The following is a 26,081-nucleotide window of genomic DNA, read 5'->3' as shown; positions in this document are numbered from 1 at the left end:
CCAAGAGTATTTATCACTAACATATATATCCTTAAAGAAAGACTAAAGCTCTGTAAGAGAGAGGAAATGATAACAGAAGAAGCTACTAGAACTTTAGAAATGAAGGAAGAACAGTGGACTGGAAGACAATCGGACTGAATATAATAGACTATTTTTCTCCTTTAAGTTTTGAGAATCATTTTTGTTGATTTAAGCAAAAATCATAACAATCTATGGTAGCACTCAATGTATATAGGGGAAATAATGAGACATATGTATTTTAAAAGTGGGGAAGGTAAAAGGACCTTAAAGGACGTACAATTTCAGTATTTCAGTTGAAGTAGAAAATTTATATTGGTAGATTTTGGCATGTTGCATATGTATATTGCACCACATATGACAGTTGATAGGAACATATTTAAAACTATATACTTCAAAAATAGTGTAAATAAATGAAGATGAAATCCTAAAAGTATTTCAAGTACTTCCTAGGAAGCCAAGAAATGATAAATAGAGGAAATGAACAGAAAACAAATGACAAAAAAGCAGAGGTAAGCCCTAACATATCAATAATTACCTTACATAAATGTTCAGAACATATCAATTAAAATACAGAGATTACCAAAGTGGATTAAACAAAACAAAAATGTGATACCACTATATACTATCAGTAAAAAAGTCACTTAATATGCAATAACATAGGTATGTTAAAAGTAAAAGAATGGAAAAAGATGTATCATGTTAACAGTAATTGGTGGAAAGGAGAAATGGCTATAGTAATATCAGACAAAGTATACTTAAGAGCAAATGAAATTACTAGGAACATAAGGTGACATTATATAATAATATAGGAAGTAATCCACCAAGAAGATGCGGTAAATCTATATGTGTGCACCAAACAAAAGAGCTTCAAAATATGTACAATAAAACCAGATAGAACTAAATGGCATAATAGGCAAATTCATGATAATAGTAGGGGACTTCAACACCCCTTCTGTCAACAAATCATAGAACAAAATACAGAAATTTAGCAAAGATACAGAAGAATTGAACAACTTTATTAACTAATGAGAGCTATTTCATATTATAGTACACTCCACCCCAAAACTGCAGACTATAACATTCTTTTCAAGTCTTCATGTAACATTCATCAAGATTGACCCTACTCAGAGTTGTAAAAGAAACCTCATCATATTTAAAATAATTTATATTCTTACCTCCTCTGTCGAAAATTAATTGACCATAGGTGTCTGGGTTTATTTCTGGGTTCTCTATGCTGTTCCTTTGGTCTGTATGTCTGTTTTTGTACCAGTAACACACTGTCTTGATTTTTTTTGCTTTATGATGTCTGAAGTCTGCAAGAGTCATGCCTCCTCGTTTTTGTTTTTTTTTTTTTCCCCTTCAGGATTGCTTTGGCAATTCTGAGTCTTTTATTGTTGCATATAAATTTTTGGATTGTTTATTCTAGTTCTGTGGAAAATGTCAAAATCAAAAATTTTGATAGAGATTGTATTGAATATATAGATTGCTTTGGGTAGTATAGTCATTTTAACAATATTAATTCTTCCAATCCAGGAGCATAAAATATCTTTCCATTTCTTTGAATCCTCTTTAATTTCCTTGATTAAGGTTTTATAGTTCTTGGCATATAAGTCCTTTACCTCCTTGGTCAGGTGTATTCCCAGGTATTTGATTTTGGGGGGTGCAATTTTAAAAGAATGTATTGTATTTTTGTATTCCTTTTCCAATATTTCATTGTTAGTGTATGGAAATGCAACTCATTTCTGAATGTTAATCTTATCTCCTGCTAGTTTGCTGAATTTGTTGATCAGTTGAAGTTGTTTTTGGGTTGAGTCTGTAGGGTCTTCTATATATAGTATCATGTCATCTGCATATAGTGACAGTTTTACCTCTTCTCTTGCAATTTGGATGCCTTTTGCTTTTTTTTGTTTGATTACTGGGGCTAGGACTTCCAGTACCATGTTGAGTAACAGTGGTGAGAGTGGGCATCCTTGTCTTGTTCTAGATTTTAGTGGAAGGCTTTCAGCTTTTCTCTGTGAGTATTATATTTGCTATGGGTTTGTCATAAATAGCTTTAATTATGTTAAGGTATGTTCCCTCTATACCCACTTTGGTAAGAGTTTGGATCGTGAGTGGATGTTAGACTTTGTCAAATGCTTTTGCTGCATCTATTGAGATGATCATGTGGTTTTTTACTTTTCTTTTGTTAATGTGGTTTATGATGTTATTGATTTGCATATGTTGAACCATCCTTGTGCACCTGTGATGAATCCCACCTGGTTGTGGTGTATGCTCTTTTTGATATGTTGTTGTGTTCAGATGGCTAAAATTTTGTTGAGAATTTTTGCTTCTATATTCATCAAAGCTATTGGCCTACAGTTTTCTTTTTTAGTGTTATCTTTGTCTGGTTTTGGAATTAGGGTGATGGTGGCATTGTAGAATGTCTTTGGGAGTGTTCCTTCTTCTCTAAACTTTTGAAAAAGTTTAGGAGAATGGGTATAAGTTCCTCTTTGTATGTTTGGTAGAATTTACCTGTGAAGCCATCTGGTCCTGGACTTTTATTTGTAGGGAGTGTTTTTATGACATATTCAATTTCATTTCTAGTGATTGGTCTATTCAGTTGATCTATTTCTTCTTGATTCATTTTTGGCAGGCTGTAAATGTCTAGAAAGTTGTCCATTTCTTCTAGGTTGTCAAGTTTGTTGATATACAATTGTCCGTATGAGTTTTTTCCTTTCCTCTTCTTGGTGAGTCTAGCCAGAGGTTTGTAAATTTTGTGTACCTTTTCAAAGAGCCAGATCTTGGTTTTATTTATTTCTTCTATCATTTTTTAAATCTTTATTTTATTGATTTCCTCTTTAATATTTATGATTTCCTTCCTTCTGCCAACTTTAGGTTTTGTTTGTTCTTCTTTTTCTAATTCATTTAGGTGTTGGGTTAAGTTGTTCATTTGAGATTTTTCTTCTTTTTTGAGGAAGGCCTATATTTCTATGAATTTCCCTCTGAGCACTGCTTTTGCAGCTTCCCATAGATTTTGAGTGGTTGTGTCTTCATTATCATTTGTCTCGAGGTATTTTTTACTTTCCTTCTTGATTTCCTCATTGACCCATTGGTTTTTTAGTAGCATGTTCTTTAGTCTCCATGTAGATAGTTTTTTCTTATTTCTTGTCCTGTGTTTGATTTCTAGTTTCATGGCATTGTGGTCAGAGAAAATACTTGAAATAATTTGTGTACTCTTAAATTTGTTGAGGTTAGCTTTGTGCCCCAGTATGTGATTGATCCTTTAGAATGTTCCATGTGCACTTGAGAAGAATGCGTATTCTGATTTTTTTGTCTGTAATGTCCTGAACATATTTATTAAGTCTAACTTTTCTACTGTGTCATTTAGGATCTCTGTTGCCTTATAGATTCTTTCTAGAGAATCTGTCCATTGATGTGAGTGGGGTGTTAAAGTCTTATGCTATGATTGTATTCCCATGTATTTGTCCTTTTATGTCTGTTAGTATTTGTTGTAGGTACCTGGGTGCTCCTGTATTAGGGACATATATATTGATGATTGTATTTTCCTCTTCTTGAATGGATCCTTTTACCATTTAATACTGTCCTTCTTTGTCTTTCTTAATGGACTTCATTTTAAAGTCTATTTTTTCTGATATGAGTATTGCAACTCTTGATTTCCTGTGTTGTCCACTGGCATGAAGTAACTTTTCCCATGCCTTCATTTTCAATCTATATGTGTCCTTTGCTCTAAGGTGAGTTTCTTGTAGACAGCAGATTGTAGGTTTTTGCTTTTTTTTAAAATATAATCTGCCACTTTATGTCTTTTGATTGGAGCATTCAGTCCATTGACATTTAAGGTGATTATTGATAAATGTGTATTTATTGCCATTTTAAACCTTGTTTTCTAGTTGACTCAATGTTTCTCTTTTTTTCTTTTCTTTTTTGTGTTGGATTTTTTCCATTTATTTTATGCTTGAGTACTTTTCTTTTCAGTTTTTGTGAAAGTGATGTTCAGTTTTGATTTGTGGTTGCCCTGTTTTTTAGGCACGTTAAGCCCTTTCTATACATGCTTGCTTTTGCCTGATAGTCATATAGGCTCAAACATGTCATTAATATAAAAAAAAGAATCTATATTTTCTTACTTTACTTCCACACATTGTATGATTTTGATTTAAAGAAAAACAAACAAAAAACCCCCCAAAAACAAAAACGTCTTCATGTTTAGATGTATGCTGGCTTATTTAAGTGACTGTGTTCCAATTGTGGTTTACTCTGTCCTAATTCTTCTTTTTCTCTTTTCTGTCTCTCTTTTTTCTTTTTAATTTAGCAAGCCCTTTCAGTATTTCTTTTAGAATGGGTTTAGTATTGCTGTACTCTTTTAGCTTTTGTTTGTTGGAGAAATTCTTTATTTTCTCTTCTATTTTAAATGATATTCTTGCTGGATAGAGTATTCTAGATTGCAAATTTTTTCTTTCACTGCTTTAAATATATCTTGCCATTCCCTTCTGACCAGGAGTGTTTCTGTAGAGAAATCAGCTGATAGCCTTATGGGGGCTCCCTTATAATTAATGCTTTGCTTTTCTCTTGCTGCCATTGGAATCCATATGAGGGGATTTTACATGCAAGAAGTACTCTGTGCTGGTTATGATGATGGAGGGGGCCATCTGGCAAGGACCTGAGGTCATCTTGTTGCAGGCAAGAGCAATGCCTGGCCAACAACCAGGACGAAACTAAATAGTGCCTGTAACTTTGAGTTACTGTCATTGCTTAGTGATTAACTAACCCCACTAGTATCCATGTGGTCATGGGTCTGATCCCTGGCCTTGCTCAGTGGGTTAAGGATCTGGTGTTGCCATGAGCTGTTGTATAGGTTGTAGATGTGGCTCAAATCCCATGTTGCTGTGTCTGTGGCATAGGCTGACAGCTGCAGCTCCAATTTGACCCTTAACCACCATATGCCATGGGTGCCACCCTAACAAGACAAAAAAAACCACCATAAATAATGCCAATAACCTGATTAATTTTGAAAGAGGACCCCAAGTTCAGATGAGAATTTAGCCAGATTGACTCCTTGACATTAGCTTTCTGAGACCTTAAACACAGAAACGCATTACACTATGCTCAGACTTGTGATCTGCAGATTGTGAGATAACAAATTCATGTTGTTTTAAGCTACAAATTTATGTTAATATTTTATGCACCAGTCAAAAATAAATCCAATGTGTTGATTTAAATTTTTGTGTTTCAATCTATTGTTTATTACATCCTGTGCTAGCAGTCAGTTTTGCCTTTCCCCCTTAGTGTTCTCACCATTCCACTTGTTGTTATGTAAAAGGTATTTTTGCAGGAGAATTATGGAAAGGTGTAGGAGTAGGACACATGAAGAATCTGTCTCTCCATCTAGACACCAGTTGCCCTGGCAGAATCTGTCTTATGTATTATTTTGGAAATCTGAAGTCTATTGAAAGCTTGCAATTTCCAAGGGAAGGTATGGATAGTAAAAATACAGTTAATTTTGGTCACTGTCCGCTCTTAGCATAGTATAAACTACCTGTCCCCTACCCCTTAGCCAAATGGAAGGCAGATGAACATGTGTTCTTTGAGCAGTCCGCACATAGCTCACGGCAGCCAGAGTGGGTAAGAAGGATCCTGTGCTCCAAATAATGGGGATTTGTGCTCAAGGAACTAAAAGAAGATATGGAAAAGTCAAGAAAACATAGTGTGAATGAAATGGAAATATTAATAAAAATATAGAAAAACTTGTGATGTTGGTTGTAGAACTATAAATATAATAACATTCATTGAATTTAAGAAAAAATTTTAAAAAATAGAAATACTAAAAAGAAACCAGAAGGAAATTTTGGAGTTGGAATGTGTAACAACTGAAATAATAAAATTACTAAAAGGATTCAGAGGCAGCTTTGAGCAGCAGAAGAAAGAATCAACAAACTTGAAGTAATAAAAATTATTGAGTCTGAGGAGCAGAAAGAAAAAAATTATTTAAAAAAAGTGAACACAGTGTGCAGGACCTATGGTACACCATCCAGCAGATGAACATACACACCGTGGGAGTCCCAAAAAGAGAAAGGAGAGACTAAGGGGCAAAGAGAATATCTGAAAAAATAATAGCCTAAAAAATTACAACTTTGTTTTAAGACATGAATATAAACATTCAAAAAGCTCAGTGAATTCCAAGAAACTCCATGAACTCCAAGAAAGATGAACTCAAGCAGATCCACATGGAGACACATTATAATCATACTTTTGAAGCCAAAGACAAAAGAGAATCTTGAAAGCAGCAAGAGAGAAATGTCCTTTCACTTGCAAGGGATCCTAAATAAGATTAAAATAAGATTATAAACATATTGCTAATTGGAGAGTTTGGTGGCCAGAAGGCAATGGGCTGATGTATTCGAAGTGCTGAAAGAAAATAAAAATAAAAAGTGTTAACTAAGAATCCTATTTCTAGCAAAATCATTCTTCAGGAGTTAGGAAAAGGGTTCCCTTTGTGGCTCAGTAGTAGCAAACCAACTAGTATCTATGAGGACTTGAGTTCAATCCCAGGCTTCTCTCAGGGATTAAGGATCTGGTGTTGCTGTGAGCTGTTGTCTCATATGTGGCACAGATCTGGTGTTGCTGTGGCTGTGGTGTAGGCTGGCAGCTATTACTCTGATTCAACCCCTAGCCTGGGTACTTCCATATGCCATGGGTGTAGCCCTAAAAAGACCAAAAAAATAGAGAGAGAGAGAGAGAGAGAGAGAGAAATGAAGATACTCCCAGATGAATAAAAAGGCTGAGTGAGCTCATTACCACTGCAGCTGTCCTGCAGAAAGCATTCAAAGGAGTTCTACAGGGTGCAGTAAAAGGAAACTAGATGGTAACTTAAAGCTATGTGAAAAAATAAAGATCTCAATAAAGATAAATGCATGGGCAATTACAAAGGCTACTGTTCTTATAACAATGGTATGTAACTCTACTTTTTAATAATTTTCTACATAATTTAAGAGGTAAGTGCATTTAAAAGAGGTATTTATGTTTTGGGGCACACAGTGTATAAAGATGTAATTTTGTGACAAACAACTGAAAGGGTTGGGGGAAGAGCTGTAAAAGAGAAATATTTTTGTATGTTATTGAAGTTAAGCTGGCATAAATTCAAATAAAGTGTTATTACTTTGAGATGGTAAATGTAATTGCCATGATAACTATGAAGAAAATACCTATAGAATATACACAAAAGGAAGTGATAAAATAATTTAAACATTTCACTACAAAAAGCAACTAAGCACAAAAGTAGACAGTAATGCAGGGAATGAGGAACAAAAGTTTTTAAGGTATATAGAAAACAAATGGAGAAATGACAGTATAAGTCCCTTCTTTTCAGTAATTACTTTAAATGTAAATGGACTAAACTCTCCAACTGAAAGATAGAGATTAGAGATTGGCAGAATGGATCAAGGAAACAATAAAAAAGAAAACATACCCAATTATATGATGTCTCTAAGAGGCTTACTTTAGATTCAAAAACACAAATAGGGATGGAAAAACATATTCCATGCAAATAGTAACTGAAAGAGAGCCACGGTAGTTACCCTAATATCAGTTAAAATAGACTTTAAAGAGATAAAGGCATTATGAATTAATAAAAGTTTCAATACAACAAGAAGATAAAGCAGTTAAAAGCATTTATGTACCTAATGACAGACCATCAAAATACATGAAGCAAAAACTGGCAGAACTGAAGGGAGAAAAAAACTGCAATAATAGTTGGAGGCTTCCAATACTCTTAATATTAGAACAGCTAGAGAGAAGTTAAACAGGGAAATAAAGGACTTAATGCAGTAAACCAATGAGAGCTAACAGACATGTTCAGTATACTTTACTCAATAATAGCACACACGTTCTTCTTAAGTGTACGGGGGACATTTTCAAGGCGAGGCCATTTTGGGGGCCACAAATAAAGTCTCAGTAGATTTAAAAAATTGAGATACCTTGACAAGTATCTTCTCTGACAACAGGAGAAGTTAGAAATCAGTAACAGAAGAAAAACTGGAAAAGTCAGAAATTTGTGGAAATTAAACAACATACTTTTAATGGATCAAAACAGAAATCACAATGGAAATTAGAAAATACTTGGAGTTGAAAAAAACCAAAAACACAAAAATACTGAAACTTGTGGGATACAGAGAATGCAATATTGTGAATGAAATTTAAGTTTATAAATGCTTACATTAAAAAAAAAACAAGAAAAATCTCACATCAACAGCCTCACTTTACAACTTAAGAAATTAGAAAAGAAGCAAAATGGATAGATGTAGAGACTACTACACTGAGCAAAGTAAACCAAATATCACATGATCTTGCTTTGTATATGGAATCTAAAACAAATGATACAGATAAACTTATATATAAAACAGAAGTAGATCCACAGACAGAAAATACACTTGGTTACCAAATGAGAATGATATGGGGGAGGGATAAATTAGGAGTTTGGAATTAACATATACATAAATTTTTTAAAAAGCAAAATAGATAAATAAGTAAATAAAAGAAAGGAAAAGAATATAGAAGGGAAAACTAAACCAAAAGCTACTATAAGGAAGAAAACAAAGAGAACAGAGATAAGTGAAATAGAGACTAGAAAGACAAAGAAAATCTGTGAAACCAAAATTTAGTTCTTTGAAAAGATCAGTAAAGTTGACAAAATTTTACCTAGGTGGACTAAGAAAAAAGAAAACTTAAATTACTAAAATTAGAAATTAAAGTCAAGACATTACTACCAACTCTGCAGAAATAAGTTTTATAGGCAAATACTATAAACAGTTGTACGCCAACAAATTGCTAACATAGATGTAATGAACATATTCCTAGAAACACCAAACTACTAAGACCAAAGCATGAAGAAATGGAAAATTTGAGTAGAACTGTAACTAGCAAGGGGATTGAGTCAGTAATCAAAAATCTCCCAAAAGAGACCCGAGAGCTTCACTGATGAAGTCTGGTCCTGGGAGGTTAGCAGGAGTGGTTTTTTAAGGCTGGGGCAAGGCTGGCTGGTGATAGAAGAGCAGGTGAGCTTTCCTGTGAAAAGCCTCATGTTCCATGTCAGAGAGTTTGGATTTTATCTGCAGGCAATGGGAAGCAATTGAAGAGTTTTAAGAAAGGAAGTCTGTAACAAATCAGATCTTCGTTATAGGAGGGTTATTTGTGCTGCTGTTTGGAGACCAGATGAGAGGGGCAGCAATTGTGGCATCAAGGAGGCTGCTGTTGTTTTGTCAAAGACATCTCTCCTATGGGAGCCTACACTTGTGTGAAAACCCACAAAAATCTCCCTCTGGGCATTGGCCTTCCTCAGGCTTGGCAGGCCTGGAGTTTCAGAAGTCAGCTTGAAGCTGTTGGAATTAGGGCTGTCTGAGGACCTCCAGGCCCTGAGCTCTTCCTTGACCTTTCTCCTCTCTCTTGTGGTCAGCTCTGGAAGGTGCAGTTTCCTCTTGAGCAAAACTGGCTCTTTCTGAGTCTGTCCAGCTCTGATGGAAAGGCAGCTCAGTTCAAAGGCAAGGACAACCCTTTGCTCAGGCTCATCTCTTATTTTATCAAGTCACAGTGACTACCAGTAAGTTGGCTATGTTGCTTAAGTGGTTTCCATTTTTTTGTAGCATGAAGGATTTCTCACAAAATCTTCACTTTCCACCTTCAAACCTCCCCATCCTAATCTTGGTTTTCAATTTGCTTATTTTCTACTACCTTCTCTTTGAATCTACTATAGCCTCAGCTTTTGAAGAAAAGTTCCCAACACGTTTTTCTTGTAAATATCATTAATGATTTGTTAACATTAGAAAGCTGTAAAGTAATTTTTAAAAAAGATGCAGAATTTTACACTTAACCCTAGTCTCCTAAAATTAAAAATTTAAAATTGAGTCTTTCTTGGAGTAACAAAGAAATACTTCCTCCTACAATGTGTCCTTTTAAAACGTACAGACTTATTGTTCAAAGCACATTTAAAGAACCATTCTCGTACTTTATAGTTCATCTTAAAATAGCTTTTATTCTGTCTATATGTTCAAGGAAAACAGGCTCGCAGAATGCAGGGAAGTTTAAAGAAGTAAAGCAAAATCATCAGTTGTACCATTATCAAATAATATTTTAATGGGTTACTCATATAAGTATTTTTGTTCTATGCTAGAATTTTTTCTTTTTACAAAGAAATGTCATATGATTTTACATTCTCCTTTTTTTCTTCTCATTCTATTTCCACTTATCAATTGTATGCAAACATTTCAAATATTTGCATAATGGTTTAAATTTTTATATACACATATAAACTAAAAATGACCTTTAATCTCACCAACTAGGTAATTTAGTTGTCACTAAAAATAAGTAAAACCCACATGAAACCGCATAGAAAATTCAAGCAGAAAACTATAGAAATGTACTAAAATGAGAAAGATAAGCTTCCCTCCACCCTTTGCACCCTAGAACCTGTCCCCCAAAGTTAAACACTGTTAAAATTTATTTATTTTTACTAGAATAAAATTTTATTTTAATAGCTGCATGTATTTATAGGCTCTTTTTTAAAAAAATTTTCACAAAAGGCTATATTCTTTACCCTGGTCTGTGCTCTACCTTTATTAATAATCATTCTTGGCATTTTTTGTGCAAAATTTTTAAAGTGTATCCATAGCTTTATAAATGTCTCTAGTTCCAGATCTGATTTTGAGTCCTGTTTGTGGTATAACTGGCTCTTCTGCTGAGTTCTTAGATGTTAGATAAATAGATATGTCACCCCTGTAGCTCAAGATCTCACCAGCCCATATGTCTTCAGCTCTTATCTCCTACCTGCATTCTCCTAGGACCCCTGACCCTCAACATCTTTAGTCTTCCCTGTAATTTGGGGAGGCCTAAGGGAGTCTCACACAGGCTCATAGCAGTCTTCTTTAACCTCTATTTCTAGTGTTCAAAGTCCCTTGAAATCACTGATGCTACTGCCTTGGGGTTCATGCCCTGAGAAGAAGTCCCCTCTCCCTCTCCAGGGCACTATCTCTCAGGGTGGACAGGGTATCTTAATCCGTTTGCTTGGAGCCATGGATTTGCAAATAAGTGTGTATACAGATATATTTGTGGGTGAATACTCAACACACATTCTCTCTCAAGAGTCAGTCCTCTCAGCTTCTGGATTCTTCTGTATAACTATAATTCGGATAGCTAGCCATCCATATATTTGCTCACTTGCATATTTGTTTCATGTGTAACTACATGAAACTTGTCTGGAATGGAAGGAGCCTTTGACTACAGATGATTATACATTTTGAGTTCCTGTGTTTTCCATGGAGAGACAGTGAATTCTCTCACTGGTAGCTGGATAGGAACACAGTGCATTTTGATGAAGGAAAAGGTTAATAATTTGACCTAAACCAGGATGTCTGTCTCAAGGCAGAAAACAAGTCTTATTATAAAGTACATTTGTAGGAGTTCCGGTTGTGGCTCAGTGGATTAAGAGCACAACTAGTATCCATGAGGATGCAGATTTGATTCCTGGTCTCACTCAGTGGGTTAAGGATCCAGCATTGCTGCAAGCTGCAGCGTAGCTCTCAGATGCAACTTGGAGCTTGTGTTGCTGTGTCTATGGTGTAGGCCAGCAGCTGCAGCTCTGATTTGACACCTAGTCTGGGATCTTCCATATGCTGCAGGTGTGGCTCTCAAAAGAAAAAAAAAAGTGTATTTACAGAAAGAGGAAGAAAGAGGAGGAAAAGGGAAGGAGAAACTAAGGAATAAAAGAAGGAAGGAGCAAAGGAAGGTGGGAAGAATGGAAGGATGGAAAGACCGTCTCCATGTCCGCATCCATTTTAACCCTTGAAAAAATTAGCCAAGTCCTCTGTCCTCAGGTTAAGGGTCAGCAGGGTCATTATCTTTGCATAGAGCTATGTCGATGCTGCTACTGCTGCCATCTCTGCTGTCATCCTTCCTCTTTTTATTGCTTTTACTATTGTCATTATTTGTATTGCCATTCCAGAGTCATGCTATATGAATCAAGTAATCCTAAAATTAGTTTGAATCACACATTGTGGAGCACACATTTGGAATGATTTCCTGAGAAAGCCTGGGTGCAGAATACAAATATTTTGAATGGACTTATCTTAGAGTTGTACTGCTTTTTTTCCTTGTCATTTTAAAACCCTTAATACGAATAAATTGTTTGTACAGTGGGGCTTTTTTTTTAATCCTTAGATAAGAAATACATGGTTTGAAAGCAGAGAATAAAAACATGAATGATAATGTAGGCAATGCCCAAGAGAAGGTCTTTCCTGTTGCTTCTGGGCAGGCGTTATAATCGGCTATTTGGTGTGTTTATTTCAGGCTTCAGATAGTGGATAAAAGTAGCTGGTTGGTTGCCAGCACATGACTTACTTGCCAGATGGAGTGTTTAGTACTTGTTACATTTGATTTATATCACAAATTCTTGCCATTAACAGTCTTAATGGTGATAACTTACTTGGCTTTTCATGTGGTTACTTTGAAACAGCCACTTGACAACATTTGGCATATCACAAAGTTTCATACTGAATAAAGAAGTGAGTGAATGACATAGGTTCTATCATATACTGATGTGTTGCTCAGTGCAGAATAAGCACCCAATACGTGTCCGTCCATTGAATGAATAAATCCTGCAAATGTGTTTTCTCTGATTCACTACACCAAGATTAGGTCTATGGACTTGAGACTTAAAGGGCTGATGAAAGGGTAGAAACAGAAATAACAGTGCTTACATTTCTGAAGGACTTAACATTTGAATGGAAAGAGATGTTCTGCTCATCTGTATTACCGTTTAAAGACAGAGTTGAATTACATGGAAGAAAGAAGTTCTCATCAAAATGTCCTTGATTCTAAGTCAAAGTATAACCTTGTAATACTGACAATTTCCACAATCTTGGGTCTATTTTTTAATAGGTCCAATTCAGGAATCTTGGCACTAGATATATAATAAAATGTGCATTAAACATGGTGATCTTTACTTTCAGATTGAAAACTTGCAAGAACAGCTTAGAGATAAAGACAAGCAACTGACCAATCTGAAAGACAGAGTGAAGTCCCTGCAGACTGATTCCAGTAATACAGATACTGCACTGGCAACTCTTGAGGAGGCTTTGTCAGAGAAGGTGAGCTTGGACTAAAGATTAGTGGGGGTAATCAGGATTTAGAGAAATCATGATTGGGACAAGATGATCCAAATGCATTTTGTTGTGCCTGCTTTTCTCTGTGTACTCACATTAACCCTAGTCTCCACTTGGCCTCCCACTCCTATGCTAGCTCTCTGTGGTAAACTTCACACATTGAAGCCCAAGGATTCTTTTTGAAATGCATGCCTGATCATATCACCCTTGGCCCTGACTAAAAACTTTCAACTACCTTGGCATTGTTTTTAGAATGATAGAAACCAAAATCTTTAACCTCACCCATAGAGTCTCTCATCATCTGCTCTGACTCTTTTCTGACCAGCCATTTCCCTGCCTGCCTGCCTTCCCCTCCCTCCCCACCCTTCCCCTCCCTTCCTTTCTTCTTTCCTTCCTTTTTTCTTTCTTCCTTCACTCTTTCCTTCCTCTCTCCCTATCCCCCACTCCCCCTTCTTTCTCTATCTTTGGAATTCAGGCCAAGAGAAGGTACATAACTTGAGCAAGGTTTCAAGGGTGGTTGGGTGGCTTCTTCCATTTCCTCATGTGCTCACATGCTTGTAAACATACATGTGCATGCATATACACATGTGCTTGTGAGTGCATAAAGAGAATGAAATGATGGAAACAGGCAGAGAGGAACGAAATAGAGGGAAAATATTTTTAAAGATGGCAGAGGCCCCATGGTTAAGAATTAGACTCTAGGCTTGGCTTGATTCCACCAGGTTCTACTATGAAAAGGACCTTCATCACAGTGTACAATGTTCTTATAAGAATTCAGTGAGATGAGGCATGAGCAACTCTCAGCAGAGCAGCAGATAGAGAGTGAGCACTCCAAAGGGATGAGTTGCTCTTACTAATATTTTAAAAGTGAGCATGCGAGAGAGATGCAGAGGCTAGATGACAATGGTCCTGGCTGTCTTAGAGAAGACGACAGAGGCAAGCAAGACATCACTATCCCCCATCATTTCTTAAGTGTTAAGGAGCCAGTACCCAAGAACCAAGCAGGTAAAATAGGTAGGGATTCTGAGCAAAGATAGCTTATTTGTGGTTGGACATGTCATGCATCAGTCCAGGCTTTAGGCCCATGTTATTGACATAATTATTTTCAAACTAAGCTTGAAAAACAAAGAAAAGAAACCTTAATTTTTAAAGTATGTGAGTAGACCCCATTTCATTTCTTTTCCTTGGTCTTACCATTTTTGATTTTGCAGTGCTTTGCAGGATTTGCCACAAATGCAGGGGGTAATTTTTGGGAGGGGGGCAGTGGATATCAGAGTATAGTAATAGCATTGTCTTCTATTCTCCATTATCATAAATTCTAGGGTAATGAGCTCAAATGGAAGGATATCTACAAGCCAGTCTCAGCTCTGCCACTAAGTAACTGGGTGACTTCAACAGATAACTCTCTCTCATGGAGCCTCAAATTCCCATTTGTAGGATGGGGAAATTTGATTAAATAACCTACCAGTTCCACAAGTCAGTGAATCTTAAAGAAATCTTATCTGAATTCGACTTCTGAATCACCAGGAAGTGACTCTGAAAATATAATTCTTAGGCCCCATGTATACCTACTGAATCAGAACCTTGAGTAGAGCCTGGAAGTCTGCACTTTGGCAAGCTCACTAGATCATTGTGACTCTAATCTAAGAATCACTGCTCTATGCTAAAAATACAGAAACTAAAACAAAAACAAAAAAAACTCATAATGCCATAGCTAGATAGTCTTAATGTTCCTATTAATAATTAGAAGATTATCAGAGTTCCTTGGTGGTGTAGCCTTTAAGGACTTAGTGTTGTCATTGCTGTGGCTTGACTTACTACTATGGCTCAGGTTTGATCCCTGGCCCCAGAATTTCTGTATGCTGTGGGAATGGCCAAAAAAATTAAAAATAAATAATAAATAAAAATTATAAGATTATAACTTAAGCATTAGAGGATTTTATTTGGAAATATAAGAATAAGATGATTTTTCAGAGAAAATATTCTTTTTATAATTTTCAGGAATTCAGTATCAGAATTTCCTTGTAGTATTTTGTTTGTAAAATTGAATAAGGAAATGTTATTTCAATAACTATTAATAATTATGTATCCCTTTTGCAGTTTTTGAGTGATATAATTTTAGTCCACTTGCTTCTCTTGAATTTTTTCTCCAGATACACAGAAATAACTTTATACTATATATTTTTCCATGTCATGGATTTTTGGCAGAATTTTATCGGTGTTTTTTCCCCATTACAATTTGATTTATTTGGAATTCCCATTGTCTCTCAGCGGTAATGAAATTAACTAGCATCCAGGAGGACTCGGGTTCGATCCCTGGCCTTTCTCAGTGGGTTAAGGATCCAGCTTTGCCATGAGCTGTGGTGTAGGTCGCAGATGCAGCTTGATCTGGTGTGGCTGTGGCATGGGCCAGCAGCTGTAGCTTTCATTCAGCCCCTAGCCTGGGAACTTCCATGTGCTGCAGGTGCAGCCCTAAAAAAAAGCAAAAAAAAAATTCTTTTTTTTAAATTTATTCTAGTTTAAATTCCAAAACAATTCTCAAATCAGAATCTACTCCCTTTATTTAAGCTCTTCCTTTGAGATGGAAGGGATGTCCAGGAAGGAAATCTTGAAGTCCCTGGGAGGCTGGTCCCCTCAAAATGTCCCTACTATTGATAATTACATCACATGGGGCAAGACTCTTCTCTTCTCCAGGCATCTCAGTACCTTTTCTGCAAAATGTACATTTAAACTAGCTGACCTCTAAATTTCATTATCTTTTGGGATTGCCTTGACAATAACTATTCAGTTTTCTAATCTCAGGCATGTGGAATCTGCACTGGCCCATAGATGAGGAGTTGAGAATTAGATGCTATGAAGGGCAAGGCAGGAGCAAAAATGAGAGAAGTGGGTTTGGTGTTAAGCAGTAGGGACTTAAGTGACTATGGCAAGCTGGAGCATCTCTGACCTATCTCAAAATTTTCAAGTTTTGATTTTAAATTACGATTCTTAAACTAAACAAAAATAGTTTGGTAGGTCAGCTTTGGCCTTTGAGCTATTGGTTTCCAAAATCCATTTGCACCTGATTTTTAGCCTTTCACCTGCTGATAAATAAAAGCAAACACAGAGCAACTTACTTGGAAGGAGTTTTTAAAAGGTGCCCAAATCAGAATGCTAGTGTATTTGAAAAACACAGACAAAAATATTGGATAGGAGCTGGCACAGTTCTCTATCATAGGGTAGAGATTAGTAGATTTATTGTAAGTGTTTATTCCAGTGGGTATCAGACTTTTGTATGTATCCAAAGTAATCTTATCATCTAGAGAGCTTCTTAAAATGAAATTTCCTGGATTCTCTTTCTTAGTGAGTCTGATTCAGTGCTCTTCTGTGGGGCATAGGAATCTTTGATTTTTAACAAGCATGCCTAGTGATTCTGATGCAAGGGTTTGGAAGACCACACTTTGAGAAACATTAAATCCATGCTCTTTTCTCCTTCCTTTGTTTCTTTCTTTTTTGCTTTTTAGGGCCACACCTATGACATATGAAACTTCCCAGGCTAGGGGTCAAATCAGAGCTATGGCTGCCACAGCAACTCAGGATCTGCATCTTCGACCTACACTGCAGCTCAGGGCAATGCCAGATCCCCTACACACTGAGTGAGGCCAGGGGTTGAACCCATGTCCTCATGGATACTAGTCGGATTCACTTCTGCTGTGCCACAACAGGAACTCCCCATTGTCTTTCATTTTAAAGAGAGGGAATGGGTTCAGTGAGGTGAAATGACTTGCTCGGAAATGACAATATGGGACATGTTCAGCACCATTCCCCATTTCTGGGCCCTGGGTAGACATCATTAATCAACCATGGCACCAGTTAACGTCTCAACCGAGCACTCTGGGAAGCCACTTGTACTCTCTCTAAGTTTGCCTGTAATTGAGACTTTGTTGCCTCCTCTGGATTATCCCAATGTTATTCAGTTCATGGGTGATGGGATGGGACTAAAACCCAAATATTGTGTTCCTTGTGCATTTGACAACATTGCAATCACTTTTAATGGCCTTTGCCTGAGAAGTTCCATTTTTATCCATGTATAATTGGACACGGTGCAAAAAAAGAAAATGTTTAATTAAAAATCATAGACTTAAGGAACATTTAATTATTTGCTGCCTTTTGGTTGATGAGTAGTGTCCATTAGGCACCATCCACCATTTCACTTGGATTATTATATCCCAGGAAGTATGTTATTCCTTTTAACTTCCCAGAAGTTATTCAAATCGGTAGAGAGTTAAAAAATAATGCCACATAGTGAGTTAAGATTGAGTATGACTTAGTTCTAGGGTTGACACACAGAAGCTCAAGGAACCCACAGTGTTTATAAAGCCCGTCTCGCCAACCCTTGCTGTGGCCACATAGCAGATAAGCAGTTGAGAAAGCCAGATAGCAGAGCTGGAGGCCACTGCAGTGCTGTTCCTGCCCAGTGATAAAGCACAAGTAGATTAGACCTGTGCAAAGCCATATGGGTGCACAGAGAACACTTGCCAATGCAAATAAGACTAAAACAAGAACACATTGTTGGAATTTCTGCAAGTTAGTTGTTAATCAAGTAGATCATGGCATATTACGGCCTTTTAACACATGTTTTTGACATCTGGCCCTGCGCGGCTGACAGTTAAATTAGTTTTGTGATTGACAGAGAAATATTTTGTACTATTGAATCATCAATAACACTTAAAAACATTATACTCCTTGCTGATTTTTTTTGTCATCGATGCCTAGTCAATAGTACAAGTGCTTAGGGCAACTCAACCTAATTTCCAAGTGGCTCTGACACCTTTTGGATGTTAACATGAGTACTCAATTTCATTTCCTGTCCTTTGAAGACGGGTTGATCCTTAATTTGAATTTGTGTTCCTTCCATCAGCCTTTTTAATTGCCAGTTGTTTGCCAGACAGTTTGCCCAGCCCTGGGTTAAGAGAATCGTAAGATTTGAATGTTGCTCTTTAGAAAGCAAGACTGAGAGAGTGGACTGCAGTAAAATCAAGTGAAGGGTGCCTAGAGGGAATAAATGCCCCATGTTATGGCCAGAGCAATTTTTGGGAAGGTTTCTAAATAGTGAGGTAACACAGTCAGTTTGGGGCTTTAAAAATGTCACTCCAGGACTTCCTGTCGTGGCTTAGCAGTAATGAACCTGACTAGTATCCATGAGGATGCGGGTTCAACCCCTAGCCTTGCTGAATGGATTAAGGATCTGGCATTGCTGTGAGCTGTGGTGTAGGTCACAGATATAGCTGGGGTCCTGCCTTACTGTGGCTGTGGTGTAGGCTTGCAGCTGCAGCTCCAATTCGACTCCTAGCCTGGGAACTTCCATATGCTGAGGCTGCAGCCCTAAAAAACAAAAAAAAACAAAAAAAAAGTCACTCCAAGAGCCATGGGGTGGAAGTGATGGGATGGAGAGGGCCTGTTTGTTGGGTGACTAGCTGTGAAGCTTTTTCAGTAAGTGCAGGCAAAAGGCAGTAAGGGTGGAGTTCCTGCCATAGCTCAGTGGTTAACAAATCCAACCAGGTGCCATGAGGTTGCGGGTTCGATCCCTGGCCTTGCTGGGTGGGTTAAGGATCTGACGTTGCCTTGAGCTGTGGTGTAGGATGCAGACTCGGCTCAGATGCCACGTTGCTGTGGTTCTGGCGTAGGCTGGGCTCTACAGCTCCGACTCAACCCCTAGCCTAGGAACCTCCATATGCTGCAGAAGTGGCCTAAGAAAATGGCAAAAAGACAAAAAAAAAAAAAAAAGGCAGTAAGGGTTCAGTTGCTGAAATTGTTGAAAGTCCTTGAGAGACTTAACTGTGCACTGAGACCATTTCCTTCATCTGTTGACCAAACCACATAATCATCCACTTACCAATGACACAAAATGAAATAGAACTGTAACTGAAATCAAGAAGAAACAAGTGTAGGCAACTAATAGACTCATTTGTTCTATTTCTACACTGACTGTTGTAATAATTTACTTCATTTTAAAGTGTTTTAAAATAATTACTATACAATAATAGTACTTTTTTTCCTCCTTGAAAGCATTAGACATATAAATTACTGTCATTGGGGTAGAACAGTTGCTTCCCTGGGGGATCTTAAATCATAGGTTAAGTGTTCAAACTAACTTCCCTCTGAATTAAACACTATTTTACAGTTGTCTTATGTATCAGACATTGTTTTGTGCTATATACTTATAAGAATGTAAAAGATAATATCCTTAAGAATCATTATTGCACCAGTATTTCTTAACATGGCCATCCAAAAGGAAATTATGTGTTGGGTAATTTGAAACAAATTTCAGAAATCTAGGTCAAATTTTACTCAAGCAGAATTTTCCTTTAAAAAGGGATTCTTATTTTGATATTGGTAAGATTTCACATTTTTGGAAAATATATATACCAGAGTAATGTTTATTTCAGTATAAGAGTCAAGGGCAGGCAGGCCCTCACATCTCCTTGAATGTCTCCAGGCATATGTGTGTGACAGTGTGTTCTAATGGATGTGGCTAAGACTTAGACAGCCCTGGACATCAGGGTGGGCCTTCCCTTTATGAGCTAGGTCACTTTGGATAGGTTAGTAGGTCTCTATGAACCTGAGTTTCCTCCCTATTACTCTGTTACCAGTAGTTCTGGTTCAGATCTCACAGATGTGATGATGACTAGATATATACACAGGGTACATCACAGTACCTGGCATGTAGTAACCTCTCAGTAAATCAGTTGTTTAAAACTCTATTCAAATTCTAGGACTGTTTCAAGTCTCTACTGATTGAGAATATAGAAGTAAATAAACATCTCCAGAACCATTGGAAAATAACTTATATGATAAGCTTATTCTTTATTTCGTCTCAAGTTCTTACTGTGAGTCTAGCCCTAAGTACTTGGATGGTCTAGGTCCTGCCCCACTTTGACCCTCCCCCCATTTCTGGTGAGAAGAGTCTTCAGAAACCAAGGAGAGTTCTTTGACATCAAATGAGAAAGTCAGTCCAAGAGACTGGTTTTGCCTCTTCCCCTTGCCCATACAAGACTTTGTGCCTGAACCTCCCTTTTCTGGAATTACTCTTGGAATTTTTCTGATACCACCATGAATGTAAAAATAGTAGGGAGAAGATTAACAAGCTGACTATAACTTCAATTAACAAGCTGAAAGCTGTATTGACTACCTTTCCCAAATATTGTTATGCACAGCCTGTTCACAAACTGAGTTTTGAATGTCTTGTGTGTTGATTCCTGTAGAGCATTTCTTACGTGTATTGCTTCTTATTTCTTTCTGCAGCATGCCTTGACACAGACACACCGGTGGGTTCTCATCTCTCCCCTCTCCTTTTTTTTTTTTTTTTTTTACAATTGCCTCGTAGGAAAGGATAATTGAACGTTTGAAAGAACAACGAGAGAGAGATGATCGGGAAAGACTAGAAGAGATAGAGTCATTCCGAAAAGAGAACAAAGACCTGAAGGAGAAGGTCAATGCTTTACAAGCTGAACTGACTGAAAAAGAGGTGAGTCTGGAAAAACAAATGAACCACCCTGGTGGTTCTCATAAACCCATGCTCATGGTAGCCTCAAGAGACTAGAGATTTAGTTTGAGGGACCATGTGAAATCATGGGGGACATAGTTACCTTTGCTTTGTAAAATTATCTGAATTGAAAGAACAGTATATACTATAACTCCTTTCATCTGGTGATGCGCTATGCATATCTTCTGTATTCTACTGTCCACATAGAATGTAGCGTCTTGAAATTTTTCTTGATGTCATACCATGTTTCTATGGTTTGGAAGATTCTGTAGTTTTTTCAATGTCCCATGATCTCTTATTTGAGCTAACAATAACAACGATAGTATTGGTAATAATAACAATCACTTCACTTTACTGAGGGCCTGATATGTACTATATTCTTGTGTTGGGAGTTGTACATTCATCTGTGCTTCTCAGATGGATCACTTGATGACTCAAATTATGAAATATGGAACCATGCTGGACACAGGTGTAGTAGGTTGGCGCTGCTCTTCTCAGACATCATTTTTATTTTATGGTAAGGAGTATTTTATGGAAGGAGTATTTTATTTTATTTTATTTTATGGAGGAGTATTTTAATACTAGTGCAAACGTGAATTCAGTATACAACTCTCATCTGTATCTTAATGTAAAATAATATGCTTTAAAAACATTTTTTGCTTGGTGGTTGTGGAGGATGTCCTTACTCTGAGGGATACTTATAACCCCGTTAGTTTATTTAGGGATACTTTGGTAGAGAAGTTTGAGAAGTAGCAATGCACATTCTTTTATTTAGTCTCCAAAACTCTGGATATCCACCGTTGTCCACAGTTGGTCCTTTCACATTTATTTTTGTCTGCAGAAACTGTCTATCTCCTTTGGGGCTGTTACAGATCCTTTTACCCTGTGGGCTGTATCACAGCATAGTTGTGTATTTCCCAGCTCCAAAGTTATCACCTCAGTCCTTGTGTTTTGATAATTTTATACAAATTAAAGTACTGTCTAAATTAGGAATCCAAGAAGGGAAGAATTGATGAGTAATAGGAGTTTTGAGGACCCGCAGAAGCAAAATTATATTTCTTAAAGCTTAAGCACACTAGTTCCTTTGATATGAAAATAAAGAATATAAATCTTCTTCCTACTATTTCATTGCTAATTCCACTGTGGGTATCTGTAGTTAATGTATTTGGTATGTAACAGAAGGTACAGAATTTTCTATCTCATTTGTACCACTAACCACAGATTACAAGTGTTTTTCATGAGTTTGCACCTTAAAATAAATAAATAAATATTTGTAATTGAAAAGAGATCTTAATGACATGGTAAAGCATAAGCTTTAAACAAAAAGAATTTTGTTAACAATGCCTACATTGTATGAATTTCAGACAGGCATTCCTGCAAACATTTATTTTTCCTGTATAATAATGTGCCTGCCACTGGGTTGGTATGTCAGTCAAGGTTCCACCAGAAAAACAGGCCTGTATTAAGAAATTTAACTGTATTAAGAAATTTATTGCAAGGAATTGGCTTACATAGTTATGGGGGCTGGTCAAGCACATCCAGAATTCACACGGAAGGCCATCAGGAAGGGTGTACTAGAAACTGTCAGACAGGAGATGATGCCGCAGCCCACAGGTAGAATTTCTTTTTTTCTGAGTGAAATCTCAGTTCTGCTCCTATAGGATCAGTCCCACTCAGATTATGGAGACCAATATCCTTTAGTCAAAGCAGCTTATCATAGATGTTAGTCACATCTGCAAAATACCTCCACAGCAACACTTAGATTAGTGTTTGATTGAAAAGCTGGGGACTGTGGCCTAACCAAGTTGACACAGATAACTGTCACACCTGGCAATTTAGAATTTATAAAGAAAAACATAATGTAACTGTTGTTAGCAGGGTGCTTATAGTTAACTTAGGGTAATAATCTTCACCATGACAAAGTGCTTGGATTATAAGGTCCTTTGTTATTTTCTGTGGAAGTTACATGATAAAGACCATTGAAATTGGAGATGGAGACCTAGGTTTGAGACCTGTGTCTCCCATTAATAGCCTCAGAACCTTGGAGAAGACAAAGCCTCACATGAGTTTCCTAACCTACAAAATAAGAAGGGCTAACCTGTATTTCAGAGGGTTGTTAGGACCCAGGTTGTTTGCTGGGTGATTGTGGTGGTATCTTTTTCAATAATGCTTTACCAGTGCCCATGAAGTAGTAAAGTACTAGACCCATCATTTACTGAGAAACTGCTATTGTGCTTAGTATCCTCCTAGGCACTGCAAATGATGTAAAGGAAAGGCACCATGTCTGATTTTGGGTTGAACCTAACATTTATTCACATAATTAGATGTTGCTAACCATTTCCTGTTTGGTGATAGACATTGCCTTCCTAGTTATATTCTGTGATATATGCATATACTTATTTCCTTACCTTTTGGGATTCATACTCTACAGGGAAACCCTTGGTCTGGGTGTGTTTGCTGAATGAAACGACTTAGGTAACCCCATGTCTGAGTTGGGGAAATTCATTCTATCTGCTGCATCTGAATTTACAAAAGACTAAAACATGAAATCTACTCTAAATTTTTGATTCATTTTATCTTTGGTTCTCTAAATGTTCAAGAACCATTAGTCATTTTTCTGTTAAAGAAATAGAGTTTGATTAAAAAAAAACTTAATAGGATTCTTCTTTTATACTTGATTTGCTCTTTTTGGGGAGAAAAGCATTAAATTTCTTTCATATTTATCTTAGAGTCTGTGTGACCTGACAGCAGTAAATGTAAATGGAAGGTTCACGGTGTCTGCTTTGCCATGACATGTAAAGACCACCTTGGGACTCAGATCATTAGCATAACTTGGAGACACGAAACATGCATTTACTGACCACACCATTTGGTCACATTTGATTTTATTGCAATTAGATCCTGCTCAGTTCTGTAAACTAGCCAACTTTAATTTCCTGGCCAGAGCCGACTATTGTTACCTTAGTAAGACTATATTTACCCTCTCTGTCTAATGCATGCTTTATTGCTATGTATAGAATCAATGTATTCACATCGAAGACATTGCTAGTAGAAATTTCAGTGTTTTACTTAGTACTGTTCTTTTCCTTTTAGTCTAGTTTAATTGACCTTAAGGAACATGCATCTTCATTAGCCTCAGCTGGGCTGAAAAGAGACTCCAAATTAAAGTCTCTAGAAATAGCCATTGAACAAAAGAAAGAAGAATGTAGCAAATTGGAAGCACAGTTAAAGAAGGTAAGTGAAATCTAAGAAAAAACATACCCAGTTTATGATGAATTTATACAATAGGAAAGGAAGTGATATTTTTCAAAAGTCTTTTATCTTTTATCATCTGCTGATAAAAGGATTAATTAGCCATCTTAATTCCTCAGAAGTCTGCATCAAATCTGTCTGTGAACCTCAAAAATTATCTTTATTTCCTGTCTGGAAAACAAAACAAAACAAAACGTGATGAGTAGGTAAAAATAATAGGAGAAATGAAAAATATAAAAGCCAACCATTACTCGCTGGAAATATCTCAACTATCAAAAAAGATAAATGGAAACATTTTGCAGCAAACCAAAGAATCCAAGGGCCCCATTATATGTTGATAAACTTTTACTACTTGCATAAGTAGGTCAATTTTTTAATTGGAATTTTGTAAAAGTTTACCTGACAATGTTAAATTTCCAGAAGTTTACCAAAATAGTCAAGTCCTTGGAAGAACTGTGGATTGACTATTTTATACCAGAAATGGCCTTAATGTCTAAGCAAGCTTGTATGTAGAAGGCTTCAGAAAAGAAAGCAGACTCTTTGCATTGCAACATTAACATGTTTTCTCTGAACTGGACATTTTTGTGGAGTACATTTCCAGTCATGCATCATTCCTTTGACTTTTTCCCTGTGTTGTTTGGTATGTCTGCACTCATTGTTCACATAAAACTCATAACATTATGAGTTTAAGCATTTTGTTTCCCTTTGACAACTTATAAACTTATTCAAAAGAGATAAGAACCTAAACAAACAAAGCATATAATAAAATTTGACTATGTATAATTCATAACACACTGGGATGGGGATTTATTTGCTAAAGTTATGAAAATGTATGATATAGATGATAGGGATGTGAAAGCATCATATATCTGTGGAGAAATTATTCTGGATAGTTTAAATTTTAATATACTATTTTGTATGTTGCAGTATATAACTGAAATGTGATTACACTGTGTTCACTTTACCATAGAATTTTAGGAAATTGTCATGAGATTTCACACTCGTGAGTCTCCTTATTAACATAGAAAAAGGTAAATATGCAGTTCAAATCCCTTTGCAACAAAATACCGGAAAATCTCTATATTGCAAAGTCTCTTTCCTAATCCACTCAATATCTCATTTTTTTTCAAGCAATGTCTAGTTAAATAAAAATCTTGAAGAGTAGAAGAATTTAAATTGCCCATTTGAATGTGTTTAAATGGGAATTGACTTGGCCGTTTATGATTTGGGTATATGACATACATTCGTGACACATATATGAATGTGTTCTGCAATATGTTATACATGCATATGCATAGCCAGAAATGAACCTAAGAAAAGTTTTTATTTAATGAATAGTTTTATGATCTAATATAACTCTGTGAAAAAGAGCAGTTCATTGGCTCCCTGTGGTGGTCCTTTGAATTATATTTCCTTAGTTGCAATGTGCTATGTGCTAAAGGAGAACCCCACACAGACCTGGGCATAAAAGATGCCCATCATCATCTCTGAAGAGCCATTATGGAGTTGAGGGTATCCCATATATTATTTCTGCAGATACATACTTAACGTATTCCCTTTTAGTGTCAGTTATCCATGGAATATGAAATCCTCTGGAAATTAAAAGGAAGAGGTTCACACATTGATACTTGTGGTTTCTATGTATATAACTAGTTTAATAAATGAGCATATATGCAGTTCAGTTTAGTTTCTTTCAGCATAGCTATGGTCACCCCCAAAAGTCAATTAGAGCCTGTGGTTTCCTTAGGTACTCAGACACCACGTATTGAAATTCAGAGATCAAATCCTGTAAATATCTTAGCATTATTTCCGACAACATTTTAACATTCTGTCACATTACCAGGATTAAAATAACAAATATGGTTGTCTTGCTGTAAAGGACCTGTTTAATTTATGAAAAGATAATTTATTTCTCAGTGTATAAATAATCTTTGCATATACTATCTCCTAAATGCATAGTACAGTGAGATTAAATAAAGTTAATTATAATTTAAGTATTTTTATATCTAACCTGCAGATGCTGTTATGTTGTTTTTGGCTTTCTGCATCAACTAAATTCAAGAGTTTAAAATATTTTTTCTAGTAGTCTTTAATTTCTACTAATAAATAGTTCTGTAAAAACCTCAAATACCCATCACCGT

The 26,081-nt window shown here is 36.4% G+C and overlaps 1 protein-coding gene across 1 annotated transcript in view; it reads left to right on the top strand.

Annotated features, from left to right (window-relative positions):
* Positions 1-24,115, top strand: part of LOC125125729 (ERC protein 2) — a 422,494-nt gene extending 398,379 nt beyond the window's left edge. The window contains exons 7-9 of the mRNA XM_047777153.1: positions 13,011-13,148; positions 20,530-20,670; positions 23,782-24,115. Of these exons, the coding sequence (XP_047633109.1) occupies positions 13,011-13,148; positions 20,530-20,670; positions 23,782-23,937 (435 nt within the window). The 3' untranslated portion in view covers positions 23,938-24,115. The remainder of the gene's footprint in view (positions 1-13,010; positions 13,149-20,529; positions 20,671-23,781) is intronic.
* Positions 24,116-26,081: the final 1,966 nt, after the last annotated feature.

Source organism: Phacochoerus africanus, chromosome 1 (assembly GCF_016906955.1).
Source record: "Phacochoerus africanus isolate WHEZ1 chromosome 1, ROS_Pafr_v1, whole genome shotgun sequence".
In the NCBI taxonomy this organism is placed as follows: domain Eukaryota; kingdom Metazoa; phylum Chordata; class Mammalia; order Artiodactyla; family Suidae; genus Phacochoerus; species Phacochoerus africanus.
Note: the sequence above shows the minus strand (reverse complement) of the source record. Positions and strands in the feature narration are given on the sequence as shown.